General features: G+C 44.4%; 1 protein-coding gene across 1 annotated transcript; it reads right to left on the bottom strand.

Annotated features, from left to right (window-relative positions):
* Window positions 1–1,606: 1,606 nt before the first annotated feature.
* LOC119279869 (zealexin A1 synthase-like) lies at window positions 1,607–5,987 on the bottom strand. The gene is made up of 4 exons (XM_037560952.1): window positions 5,268–5,987; window positions 4,358–4,973; window positions 4,079–4,149; window positions 1,607–2,014 (listed from the first exon to the last, which is right to left on the bottom strand). The coding sequence occupies exons 1-4, from the start codon at window positions 5,970–5,972 to the stop codon at window positions 1,607–1,609; spliced, it is 1,800 nt and encodes a 599-aa protein (XP_037416849.1). The 5' UTR covers window positions 5,973–5,987.
* Window positions 5,988–13,734: the final 7,747 nt, after the last annotated feature.

Here is a 13,734-nt window from a genome sequence, read left to right as displayed (position 1 = left end):
CCGTCCACACCCCGCTGTTCGTGCCGCCACCGCCACTGTCGCCGCCCATCCAGCCCAAACCGGAGCCGAAGCCGGAGCCGACGCGGAAGCGCTCCCCGCCTCCACCCACTTGGCTGGAGGAGTCCTACTCGTGGACGGGCCAGTACCGCGAGTGGGTGAGCGCGCCTCCCGTTCACTTCGCCGCGACGCCGGAGCAGGAGATCGCCCACCTCGAGCGTTGGAAGGTGCACCGGCTTCGCCAGGAGCAGGCCGCCGCCGACGAGCAGATGCGCTACGAGGCCATGCTCCAACGTGATGCGGAGGCGCTCCGGCTCGAGGAGAAGGAGGAGGAGGAGGAGTGCGCGCGTGTAGCCGCAATGCCGCTGCCCCAGCAGACGCTGGAGGAGGCTGCCCTGGCAGCGTACCAGGCAGCGTTCGGGTGGGCTGGCCCTGCTCCCGTCTTCATCGACCTCACCAGCAATGGCGACGGTGGCGTCGACGCCAAGGGCAAGGGCAAGGGCAAGACCGACGACGTCTAGGGCAGCGTGCGAGGCGGCAGCAGGCGGGTGCAGACTTTTTCTTAATGTTTTATTTAATGTTTAATTAGGTTTAAGTGGACTTTGACCGGCGTTTGACTGGCCACTTATGTTTAATTGTGTTTATTTTATGTTTATTTCATGTGAGCTATTTTTTATTTGCACGCCGGTACATTGGGGTCAGCCTTCCTGTCGGGCGGTCAAGCCGACCCATTTCAGAATGCGGACGCGTACGTCGGTCTAGCCAACCCAAACGGATGAAAAGCGGACAAAGCGCGCGTTTTTTGGGTCGCCTCGTTGGAGTTGCTCTAACCGAAGCAGAGTACAAAACGCTCGCCACAAAGTGAAGGCAGCACAAAGACAAACGTCTCTATGGTATAAAAAGAACACCGGCTCATGGAACAAATAATTGAAAACATGATTAAGTATTCAATAGTCCGGGGTTGCTTAATGATCCACTATGCGAGATAATATAAGTCGACCATGTGTTGGTGGTACAGAGAAAATTATTAATTATTTTTAAGAAGAACAACACTACTTTATTTCAAATTGGAAAGTTTTGCGGAATACATTGATGATCTGGTGGATCGGACAATCATACATGGCGTCCCATCGAAAGTGTAGTAGCCATTCCAGCTATCCTAAGAACCCCCCAATACCCATCACATTTATGTTTTTCATGGCTGAAAATAGATTCTTGTCTTGTCTGGTCTCTTTCAAAATGATGCGACAAACACCAAAATATTCAAACGCCTTCAGATCATAAATGACTGTCAGACAGTCCGATGTGACATGTCCTTGTTTTTCGGCAACATACACGTACCTTGTTGATTAATAGATCCTCAGCTAAAACCATTCTTCCTGAGTAAATTGCAGAAAACCACCACTTTAAAGGCAAGCTTTGCGAAAATCATTACAATACATTTTTTTGCAAAAAAACACCGTGTCTACGGTAATCTTTTTGCAGAAAGCACTTATCGGCGGATTGGAGCGTTTTAAGCATGTTTATGACAGGTGGGTCCAGATTTTGCCGACGTGGCGTAACGGCTCTGTCAAAACAGCGTTAGATGGGGGATTTTACAAGGAGGCCCTTACGTCAAAATAAAAAAAGCAATCAGCTCCATGGACGAGCTCTTCTTCGCCAGCGGCGTGGCCGCGCCGGCGATGCAGCCCCAACGACGCGGGCAGAGATGACCCGATCCCGACGGGGTCTGGACGAACTGGAGGGAGGCGAGGCGGTTCCCGACAGGTCCGGCTGCTGTCACCGCCGGCGAGGACTGCCCGAGCTGGGGAGGACCAGCGGCCTCAGGCACACCACAAACCTCGAGATCCCATCGCCGTTGGCGCCTGATCCATCGGGCCTGCCGCGCCGCTGGTGACGGTGATGGTGCCTGGCCGGGGAGGGCGACGGGAACCACCAGCTGCTGCTCGTGCTGCCTCCTGGGGACTCGGGCTCCTCGTCCACCGGCCGCGGCAGCGACGAGGATGACGCGTCCGGCCTGCGCGAGGCAACGGCAGCGGCGGGCCTGGGCGAGGGAACGACGGCGGCGGGCCTAGCGAGGCAACGGCGGCGACGAGCCTGGCGAGGCAACGGCGGCGGCGGGCCTGGGCGAGGGAACGACGGTGGCGGGCCTAGCGAGGCAACGGCGGCGACGAGCCTGGCGAGGCAACAGCGACGGTGGACCTGGTGAAGATAAGATGAACCGGTTTTTTTCTTTTTTCTTCCAATGACAGGTGGACCCACATAGGGATGATAACGTTACCAGACGTTGCCGTTACATGCGAGATGTTAAACGGTGCCACATCAGCCTGACTGGCGGGTCCCCTCTGTCATAAACTCACTTATCTGAGCCCGATCCGCCGATCAGTGTTTTCTGAAAAAAGATTATCGAAGACATGGTGTTTTCTGAAAAAAATTGTATTGTAGTGTTTTTCGCAAAACTTGCCTTCAAAGTGGTGGTTTTATGCAATTTACTCATTCTTCCTAGAGTTGTCTGTTCCTTCGCTCCTTCTAATACTACGGCTAACACGCCCAGAAAACGTCCATGATCATCACGGCAGTCAGCCCCATAGCTCATTTGTCGTCCTTGCCAAGACTACTTCAAGAACATGGACAATTGTCCTAAAGGTTCATGTCGGAGAATGAGCTTCTATGGAAGAGAGGAGAGAAAAATACGGCGACTTGTTGATAAGAAAATCAATATTACTCCCTAATTTGTGATAGAGTTTAAATTACAACCATCACATTAATTTGGTTCAGATCACAACCTCCAACTACGATTGAAATACCCATTTACTCATCTAAGCATGGTTTTTTGCCCATGTGAACAACAATGCATGGTTTGGCATGGTGAGTCTTGTTAAGTCAATTACGAGGGTGCACATGGGCCCCACCTATCAGTGTCCTTTCATTCTTCTTTCTCTTTCTATCTCTCCTCTGTCATACTCCCTCTTTTACGGTTTAAAAGGCCTATGCACATCTCTAGATTGGCAATTTGACCAATGCGATACAAATTATATATCATAAGAGCAATACCATTAGAAAATATAACATTTGAAGTTCCTAAAGGTATAGTGACATATATAACTTGTGTTACGTTGGTTAAACTATTGACCTAGAGATACATGTCGGCCTTTTCAACCGTAAAGGAGGTAGGGCGACATATCCACCTCCCTTCCTCTACCCCATCTCTCTTTTATCTCTCCCCATACCTCACCCCAACCACACCTTAAGGTGTCCTTGTGCATTAGTATATATTTGAGAATCTTGGCTAGGTCATGGGTGGCGTCAGTCTCACGATCGAAGAGGGAAAGGAGGGGTGAAAGAGTGGGATGCCTTGCTAGGGCGACATATCCCTTTCTTTAATCAGGACTTTCATACCCATAGTCGACTAAGAAGCCCGGTCTTCCAACTTTGAGCTTTTCGCAGCTGGAGATACGTCGATGTTGGAGTTTGAGGTAGAGGCAAGGTTGAATGTGTTCTTCCACAATGAGATCGACAGGGTGACGCCTCTACCATCTAGGGTTCTTGATAGCTTGAGTGTGGGCATACAAAGACCTGACATAGTTGAATGGCATGAGAGAATGTGTGATATGGACATGCTGAATTGGCATCCACATGAACAAAGCTAGACAAAACCCCTCAAAAAGTAGATATGGGTGTGTGTTTTAGTGGTGCTTAGAGTTACGAGTTGCATTTTAAACGATATTGAACCTGAGGGTTGTAATTTAACTCTACTACAATTTCAAACGTGCCACATGAATCTTTCTCTTCTCCTTGCATATGCAAGGTGTAGCATGTAGAAAAACTAGGATCTCGAGGGAGATAGAGTGTGGTCCAAGGGTGAGAATGGGCTGAGTTGGAGGAGGAGGAGGTAGTGACCCGGTTCCTTGTACCCCCACATAAGTGTTTACACATACGAGGGATTTGATGTCACCAAATATCACCCATCCCGCTTAAGAGGTGGTATATAAGTTACTCGAGCCTGTCCTCTCCAATGACACACAATATTTAGACCTAACAGTATAATTTAAATCATATATCAACACACTTGTATGTGTACATATCGATATGCATTACATTCCGTGTCCATATCTTTACTTGATGGAAAGAAAGTATTACTGCAATCTGCATCTACACCAAGGGAATTCACACAATCACCACAATGTTATTATTACAACATTCAATGCAACCACATCAACCATCAGACAAGCAAATTAAACTAACTTGACATGTTGGCGTAAACACCCCTTCTTATTATGAAGTTGAAATACAAGTGGAAGAACATGATGTCGAGGGATCTCAAGGGGCAATAAGCCACGTCCATATACTTATATATAACCGGAGTGTACATACGGAGTAGCTCTCAAATGCAGCTCTACCTTTTTCCTTACTCCCATCCCAAATGTCTCAGACATGTCCAACAAATGTGAATTCTCTCCATCAGGAAGCACCCATTCGAAGTGGTAGAGAAGATTCGCCAATGCAATCTCCACGGCAGACGTGCCAAACAGAATCGCAGGACACTGTCGACGACCTGCCCCGAACGGGGTGAACTCAAAATTTGTTCCTTTAAAATCAACATTGCTATTCTCAAACCTCTCTGGGTTAAATGCTTCTGGGTTGTACCAATATCTTTGATCCCGAGAAATTGCAAATGCATTAATATGTATCTTTGTGCCTTTGGGAATGTGATAACCCATGATTTCACAGTCCTCCCTCGACTCACGGGGGACAAGCATAGGGTTGGGAGGATGCAACCTAAGAACCTCCTTGATAACCATTCGCATGTAGTTGAGTCCACCAAGGTCAGTATTAGTGATGACACCTCGTAGTGCACCTAGAACGCTTCGAACCTCTAGTTGTGCCTTTGCCATAGTCTCGGGTTTTTTCAACAGCTCCGATATAGCCCACTCTACAGTGGATCCTAAGGTTGTAGTAGCGCCTCCGAATATGTCCTGAAGCAATAGCTATGTTATGCACAATTTATAAAAATATATTAAGACACCATTTTTTTGAGGAGATTAAGACACAAACTGTTGAAGCAAATAAGAGTGACGATGACATAACCTATCAAACTAGTCTAATGGAGGAAAAACTAGTTCTCTTTCACGAGTTCATTAGAAACAAGGCATACAAGAACAAGACTACTTTCCTGTAGGTGAGAGAAAGACTACTTAAATCACATTAATAGCGTAGGAGGCCAAATTATTCTTCTACGTAGTAGTATTCAAAATGGAAGGAGTACTCACAAACATGATGGCGCCAATAGTCTCTGGGGTTAGAGGGAAAGCAAGTGAATCCTGCTTCTGCAGCCTGAGCAGCACGCCCAGGAAATCCTCTTGATCCCCGTTGGCAGCGATCTCCGCATTGCGGCTCTCGATGATACTCGCAATGATGCGCTGAATGCAGCCATAACTCCCGCGGAGGCGGCGCTCGACGGTGCTCAGCCGCCGCACGATCCGCGACGACGGGAAGAAGTCAAGAGGGAAGAACCCGGCCACCAGCTCGCTTACTTGGTCGTACGCGAGGACGAACTCGGACTTCTCTTCCGCGCACTTGCCACCGAACATGGCCATGGCGACGATGTCGTTCGCCAGCGCCGACGCCTTCTTGCTGAGGTTGACGAAACCAGAGGCCGCCGCGATGGAACGGAGGAGGCGGCCCACCTCCTCGGCCCTTATGGACTCCACACGCTTCACCTGCTTGGCGTTGAGAAGCTCCATGATGCAAATCTTCTTCATCTGGCGCCAGCGCTCGCCGTAGGGGGCGAAGCCGATCCCCTTCCCACAGCAGCCGACGATGTCGATGGTCACGCTGCTTGGCCGGGAGGCGAACGATAGGTCGTGGGTCCTCATCACCAGCTCCGCCGCCTCGGCGCTGGAGACGACCAAGGTTGGAACCTCGCCAAGCCTGAGGAACATCAGGGGTCCATGATGGCGACACAACTCCCTCATTGTGCGGTGTGGGAGGCCACGCAAGACGTGGTGGAGGCTGCCGATGAACGGAAGGCTCCATGGCCCGGGAGGCAGCTGCTTCTTGTGTAATTTGCTATTGTTGCCGTAGGCTGTGAGTTTAAGAAACAAAAGGAAAAGTATCGTGGTTTGAGCAATAAAAGAAAACATGCTTAACACCTCCATGGACAGTTAATTGGCAACTAGAGGAGATTAGCTTTGTTTCTGGGCTTTGAGCTCCATGATAGATAGCATACTTATAGGATGTAGCAAGAACGATGAAGTTAACCCTGGAGCGTGCATGATATGATGGATGTCATACTTAATTAATCTTATTGCTCCATGCGGTGGTTCTGGCATGATGCATGTGTGCGTGCATGCAGCAGCTGCTGCGCGCATCTGGACGACTATGCATGATTAGCTTTCTCAAAACACGCTCCAAATTGAGGAAGGAACTAATCCAAGTATTGTAATTCGGACTCTATATGTCGACTATGGATGAATAGCTTGCGCTTGTTGATACAGAGCTCTCATCAAAGTATAATTTCTACTTACTTGTGATCGAGTACCCATGAAAGTAAGTAGCTCAATTATGAAGCCTAATGCAATGCCGAGTATGTACATATTGCTTACATGCCAACAAGTTTTGTCCAGCTCCGGTGAGGGAGGGGCTCCGGCGGTGCACCTTGGGCTCGCTTCAGTGCTGGTAGTCTTCGTTAGGTGGTCTACCGATCTGGATGTAATTTTTATTATTTCTGGTGTTCGTTGCACTGCCATGATTGAAGATGAATAAATTGAAGGTTTTCCCACAAAAAAATTGAGAAAAAGAAGATCTTGGTATCATATCATGATACCAGATCATAATAAATGATATGTTAATATGTGCCATACAAAAACAATAATGACGTGATTTAAAATGCCTACCTATGATATTATGCACTGCAGAGGTGGACACTAGTATCATATGCATGATATTGATATATGATACTCCCCACTACAAACAGCCTTATGGCATTCGGTAGAATGGTGATAGTTTATCTTATTTACGTGAACAACTCGTAACTTAACTAAGAGAATGACTACACACTTCTAGAATTTACCCAGGGTCAAAAACAGTAGAGACTAATTTGAAATATTATCTACAAGGCGGAACAAGAGGCCAATTATCTATCGTTGATCATGTCTTGATATAATCTAAGCATATAGAAACGGAGTGTGTCTCCGATGGTGCTCCCACCGATCTGTATACGCAGTTCCACCTTCTCCCTTCTCCAACGGCTGCAAGGGAGGTTGAAGATAGTGACCCGATGAGTTGATGCATAGAAGGACTTTTTTTTGTACTTTTTTTTGTTTTATAGGGATTTTTTTTCTCGTGTTCTGGGCAAGCTGTCCCTCCAACCCCTTCTCCAGAAAGATGCTACATGTGTTGTAACCCCTTCATGTGATATGAATGGAACACGTAGACGCTCTTTTGCTACATATAATACATGAATAAACATAAAGACATTACAGAAACGGGCAGGGTAATGAAAATACATAAAGGACACCCCAACTGCTCCCACCCACAGACAATGTAGGGTGCTAATTATTTTGCAATTGGCACACCTATCTGTTTCATATTCAAAGGAGTGTCACAACACAACATAGAATAGGTAAGAGTGTACACAGTCACACATCCAAACAATTGGTAACTCATTTCCGAGCCCAGCTGGTCATATCTGCATTTGAAAGCATGAATTACTATTGATTAAAGGAAATAAAAGAGGACGATGGAAATTGATTGGTTTAAAATTGAAGGACGCTGAAATTGATTCTCATGTTCTACATTCTTGGCTCAAGATGGGTGGTACCATGAGAGCTGTTTAATTGCACAGTCTGAAAGATTATACTATTTAACATAGTCTCTTATGCGTAGTGTGTAGATGTGATAGTGTAGTGGTTTGAATTTTGAGAGGCTATATATGCAGGATAACTCACACCGGAGGCTTTTGTTACCGTAGGATGTGAATGTAAGAAACAAAAGGAAGAGTATCGTGGCCTGGGTAATAATAGAAAACATGTTTAGCACCTCCATGGCCGATCAGTTAATTGGCAACCGGAGGATTAGGTTGTTTCTGGCTCGATGATAGATATAGCATACTTATAGGATGTACTCCCTCCGTTTCTAAATATAAGTCTTTTTAAATATTCCAATATATATAAACTACTTATGAATAAAACGAGTGAATCTACACTCTAAAATATGTCTATATACATCCGTATGTAGTCCATATTGAAATATCTAAAAAGCCTTATATTTCGAACTGGAGGGAATAGCAAGCAAGAACCTGGAAGTTAACCCAAGAGCATGCATGATATGATAGGCGGCATACTTAATCTTAATTCCCATGCGGTAGTTATAGCATGAACGCATGATGCATGTGTGCATGCAGCGGATGCTGCGCGCATCTGGACTATGTATGACTAGGGCCCTATTCGGAGACCCACCACTCCATCACTCTGCTCCCGGAACTGGAGTCAAAAGGCACGGAGCTGGGAAAGAGATGCTTCAGCTCCTCGTATTTTTAGGAGTTGGAGTGACTCCGAACATTCCCTAGCTTTCCCTGTACACTCTCCATATTGATCAAGGAACTAATCCAAGTAATGTAATTTGGACCATGTCGACTGTGCATGAATAGCTTGCATGTCCATATGGAGCAATTTGATCAAAGTAATGTAATTTCTACTTTACTTGTGATCAAGTACACATGAAAGTAGTTAACGTAATTGTGCAGCCTCATGCAATGCTAACTAGACATATTGTTGACATAAGCCACAGTATTAACCGAGAAAAGAGAAGATGCTAGTATTATTATATCATGATACCGTATCGTAATAAATGATACTTCCTCCATTCCACAATGTAGTGCGCCCACGTTTCCCGAAATCTAAGTTTGACCATAAATTTAACCAACAAGACCGATTGCAGCGGGAATAAAAATTATACCATTGAATTTGTATTCCAATTCGAATTTAGTGGTATAAATTTTGCTCCCGCCGCATAGGGCTGGACCAAAAGCTCGTAACTCGCGAGCTTAACGAGCGCTCGATAGTTCGGCTCGTTAAGCTCGTAGCTCGCTTCTTAATGAACAGAGCCAATCATTGATTTTAGCTTGTTAAGCTTAACGAGCTTAACAAGCGAGCTAACGAGTTTCACGAGTAGCTCGTTAAGCTTGTTAGTAACAACACAACACATATTTTCATATTACGTGACAAACTTTTTGTAGCACCTCAGCCCATCTATTTAATCTAATCGACATATGAGGCAACGAACTACTTTATTTATTTTTGTAGTCACCATATTTCATCTTGAAAACCATACCTACACATTCATCATGTATATTGTAACACATTATAATCTGTTAACGAGCGCTCGCGAGCGCTCACGAGCTTAACGAGCTTCAAACGAGCCGAGCCGAGCAGGGTTTTCTGCTCGTTAATCTTAATGAACTTAACGAGCCGAGCCTTAACGAGCACGAGCTTAACGAGTACGAGCTTACCGAGTCGAGCTGCTCGTTAGTCCAGCCCGGCCGCAGCAGTCGGTCTAGTTGGTCAAATTTATGGTCAAACTTAGATCTCAGAAAGCGCGGGCGCATTACATTGTGGAATGGAGGGAGTATGTTAATATGTATCATGCAAAACGACAATGAGGTCCTACGGATCTAGAAGGTAGGCTAGTATCATACTAGTATGTGATATTCCCGCTACAGAAAACCTTATGGCATATATGTCATATAGTATTAATTGGTCTAACTAATGGTCAAGGTAAATAAAAAAAATTAGGCCTTACCCAGACGACAGGAGTAAGCGATTAAGCTTAAACAACACAGTGTGCATGCACTTTCAAAATAGTATTATCTAAGAATTGTCCAACTTGAGAATGAATATATTGCTCCTCAATATTATCTTCAATCACGCCATTCTTCATTAAAAATTATAGCGAGACATCACATGCATAGTCTCCATCAATTGTCATGATTAGTATCAAAAGAAGATCACATTCATTTTTACCCGTAATCAAAAGTGCTTCATAACAAACAACGTTAGATAAGATATGATGTTTACATTCTATGTGATCATTGCACCAATAGCCAAATAAACTGATTTATCTAAAATTATTTGGTTTCCACTTGCTTGTATGTAGAATAGATCAATAACAGCAATTTCTTGAAATAAAATAAAAAGTAACATTCTAAAATATAGTTCAGAGATATCCAAATAATCAAATTCAACTCCAAGCCAACTCACATAGTTCAAGCAATATGATACGAATGTTTCAAAGACAGAGGGATCACCTCTAATCACCTTTAGTACAACACCCCCGCCCCAAAATCCCCAACCCACCCAAGTACATGGAAGATGGAACCTACCAAGGGAAGGGGAAAAAATCATATGGAAACCAACATTCGATGGAAACCGGTGAAAACCACGAGAAAACGATGTTTTGAAGTTTCAAAAAAATATGGAAAGTTAAGAGGGTAATGTTCTATTACCATGCAAAATTTCAAGTCCAAACATGTTACAGGATGTGAGCTATAAAAAAGCCCAAGGGACTAACTATACCAAACCGCCTTCCACCTCGGCCCCAGATAGAGTGTGGTCAGAAAAGTTAGGTTTAGAAAAAAAATCCTTAGGCCCATCTTGTAACCTTAGCATATCTACAATGTATATTTCTTTTGCTCGATCGATATCATCTAAACAACACAAAATGGTAAGTACACAATAAAATATTTATTAGGGTTATCTCTTGCAACTTTTGTTCATATGTTCGTTAGCAATAGCATTGTTAAGGCATGCACGTATTTTTGATTCATATTCACTTCTGGTTGTGCGAGCACTTTATCTACTTTGTTTGCCCTTTCTTTTTAGATTATATCATGACATAAGGAGAGGTTGGGGGCTTTTCCTTCTTTTCAAAAAATATGTGATGATTAATATTCATTAAGAAATTGTGTGATAATTGATAGCATTTGGTATAGTGATGATATGATAGCTTATTTAGGTGAAGAAATCGTAACATAGCTAAGAGAATGACAACATATATTTGTTGGGGAACTTAGTAATTCAAAAAATTTCCTACGATCACGCAAGATCTATATAGGAGATGCATAGAAACGAGATTGGAGAGTGTGTCCACGTACCCTCATAGACCGAAAGTGGAAGCATTTAGTAACGCGGTTGATGTAGTCGAACGTCTTCACGATCCAACCGATCCAAGTACCGAACGTACGACACCTTCGTGTTCAACACACGTTCAGCACGATGATGTCCCTTGTGCTCTTGAGTCCAATTGAGGACGAGGGAGAGTTCCATCAGCACGATGGCATGGCGACGGTGATGATGAAGTTACCGGCGCAGGGCTTCGCCTAAGCACTACGACGATATGACCGAGGTGTTAAACTATGGAGGGGGGCACCGCACACGGCTAAGAGATTTTCTGTTGTGCATTGGGGTGCCCCCTGCCCCCGTATATAAAGGAGGGAGGGAGGAGGCGGCCGGCCTGGAGGGGCACGCCAAAGGGGGGAGTCCTACTAGGACTCCCAGTCCTAGTAGGAGTCCCCCTTCCTTTTCGGAGTAGGAGAAGGGGGAAGGGAAAGAGAGAGGGAGAAGGAAAAGGGGGGCCCGCGCCCCCTCCCCTAGTCCAATTCGGTTTGTCTAGGGGGGCGCGTGCCACCTCCTGGCCGCCGACCTCCTCTTCCCAGTAAAGCCCATGAAGGCCCAATGCTCTCCGGGGGGTTCCGGTAACCTCCCGGTACTCCGGAAAATACCCAAATCTCTTCGGAACCATTCCGGTGTGTGAATATAACCTTCCATTATATCAATCTTTCTGTCTCGACCATTTCGAGACTCCTCGTCATATCCGTGGTCTCATCCGGGATTCCAAACAAACTTCGGTCATCAAAAAACACATAACTCTTAATACAAATCGTCATCGAACATTAAATGTGCGGACCCTACGGTTTCGAGAACAATGTAGACATGATCGAGACACATCTCTGATCAATAACCAATAGCGGAACCTGGATGCTCATATTGGCTCCTACATATTCTAGGAAGATCTTTATCGGTCAAACCGCACAACAACATACATTGTTCCCTTTGTCATTGGTATGTTACTTGCCCGAGACTCGATCGTCGGTATCATCATACCTAGTTCAATATCGTTATCGGCAAGTCTCTTTACTCGTTCCGTAATGCTTCATTCCATAACTAACTAATTGGTCACATTGCTTGCAAGGCTTATAGTGATGAGCATTACCGAGAGGGCCCAGAGATACCTCTCCGGAACACGGAGTGACAAATCCTATTCTCGATCTATGCCAACCCAACAAACACCTTCGGAGACACCTGTAGAGCATCTTTATAATCACCAGTTACGTTGTGACGTTTGATAGCACACAAGGTGTTCCTCCGGTATTCGGGAGTTGCATAATCTCATAGTCTGAGGAACATGTATAAGTCATGAAAAAAGCAGTAGCAATAAAACTATAACGATCATAATGCTAAGCTAATAGATGGGTCTTGTCCATCACATCATGCTTCTAATGATGTGATCCCGTTCATCAAATGACAACACATGTCTATGGTTAGGAAACATAACCATCTTTGATTAACGAGCTAGTCAAGTAGAGGCATACTAGGGACACTATGTTTTGTCTATGTATTCAAACATGTACTAAGTTTCCGGTTAATACAATTCTAGCATGAATAATAAACATTTATCATGATATAAGGAAATATAAATAACAACTTTATTATTGCCTCTAGGGCATATTTCCTTCAATATTCTCTCCTTTCTATTTTATCAATCAACAGTTATTAGTCTGTTACATTGTATATAGTCCTAGGATGTATCCAGAGTAAAATATTAGAGACTAATTTAAAATATCATCTGCATGGAGTAACAAGAGACCAGTTATCTATCGAGGATCTATGTCATGATATAATCTAGGAGTGTGTCTCCGATGGTACCCCTCCACTGCAGTTCAACCTCTCCCTTCTCTACTGTAGCAGCGGAGGTTGAAGATGGTGACGATGAGTTCATGCATAGAAGAGAATTTCTTTGTAGTATTCTATTTTATAGGTATTTTTGTGTAGTGTTCTGGGCAAACTGTCTCTCCAACCCATTCTCCAGAAAGATTCTATGTGTTTTGTAACCCCTCAATGTGATACAAATGGAACACGCGGACGCTCTTTTGCAACATATAATGCAAGAATAAACATAAATATATTTCAAAAATGGACATGTAATAAAAATACATAAAGGACACCCAACTGCTCCCATCGAAGACAATGTAGGGTGCTAATTATTTTGTAATTAGCACAACTATAAAACAAGAGTCCAACTAATGCATATGTGTTTTATATTCAAAGGAGTGTCACAACACAAGAAAGAGAAAGGTAAGGGTGTACGCAGTCACCCATCCAAACAATGTTCTCTACATATGCATTCAAAAGCATGAATGTGTATCGATTAAAGAAACTAAAAAAGAACTTTGGAGATTAATTTGTTTAATGGATGTTGAGATCGATTTTCATGTTGTACATTCCTGGATCAAGATGGGTGCTACCATGCTCACTGTTTAAATGGCACTGCTCAAAAGACTATACTATTTAACATAGTGTTTTATGCATAGTGGAGAAGTAATAGTGTGACGGTTTGATCTATGAGGGTTTATATGCATGATAACACACGTCCGAGGCGGTTTACCAGTGAAACCCGCCT

This window comes from Triticum dicoccoides, chromosome 3B (genome assembly GCF_002162155.2).
Source record: "Triticum dicoccoides isolate Atlit2015 ecotype Zavitan chromosome 3B, WEW_v2.0, whole genome shotgun sequence".
NCBI lineage: Eukaryota > Viridiplantae > Streptophyta > Magnoliopsida > Poales > Poaceae > Triticum > Triticum dicoccoides.
Note: the sequence above shows the minus strand (reverse complement) of the source record. Positions and strands in the feature narration are given on the sequence as shown.

What these genes read in the sequence shown, in the direction of transcription:
- LOC119279869 (XM_037560952.1), bottom strand. Translation starts at nt 5,972, where the DNA reads ATGAGGGAGTTGTGTCGCCATCATGGACCCCTGATGTTCCTCAGGCTT. An exon ending in TACTCCGTATGTACACTCCG is followed by an intron (nt 4,150 to 4,357) that starts GTTATATATAAG and finishes CCCTTGGTGTAG; the next exon opens with ATGCAGATTGCAGTAATACT. An exon ending in AATGTAATGCATATCGATAT is followed by an intron (nt 2,015 to 4,078) that starts GTACACATACAA and finishes TGCCTCGCGCAG; the next exon opens with GCCGGACGCGTCATCCTCGT.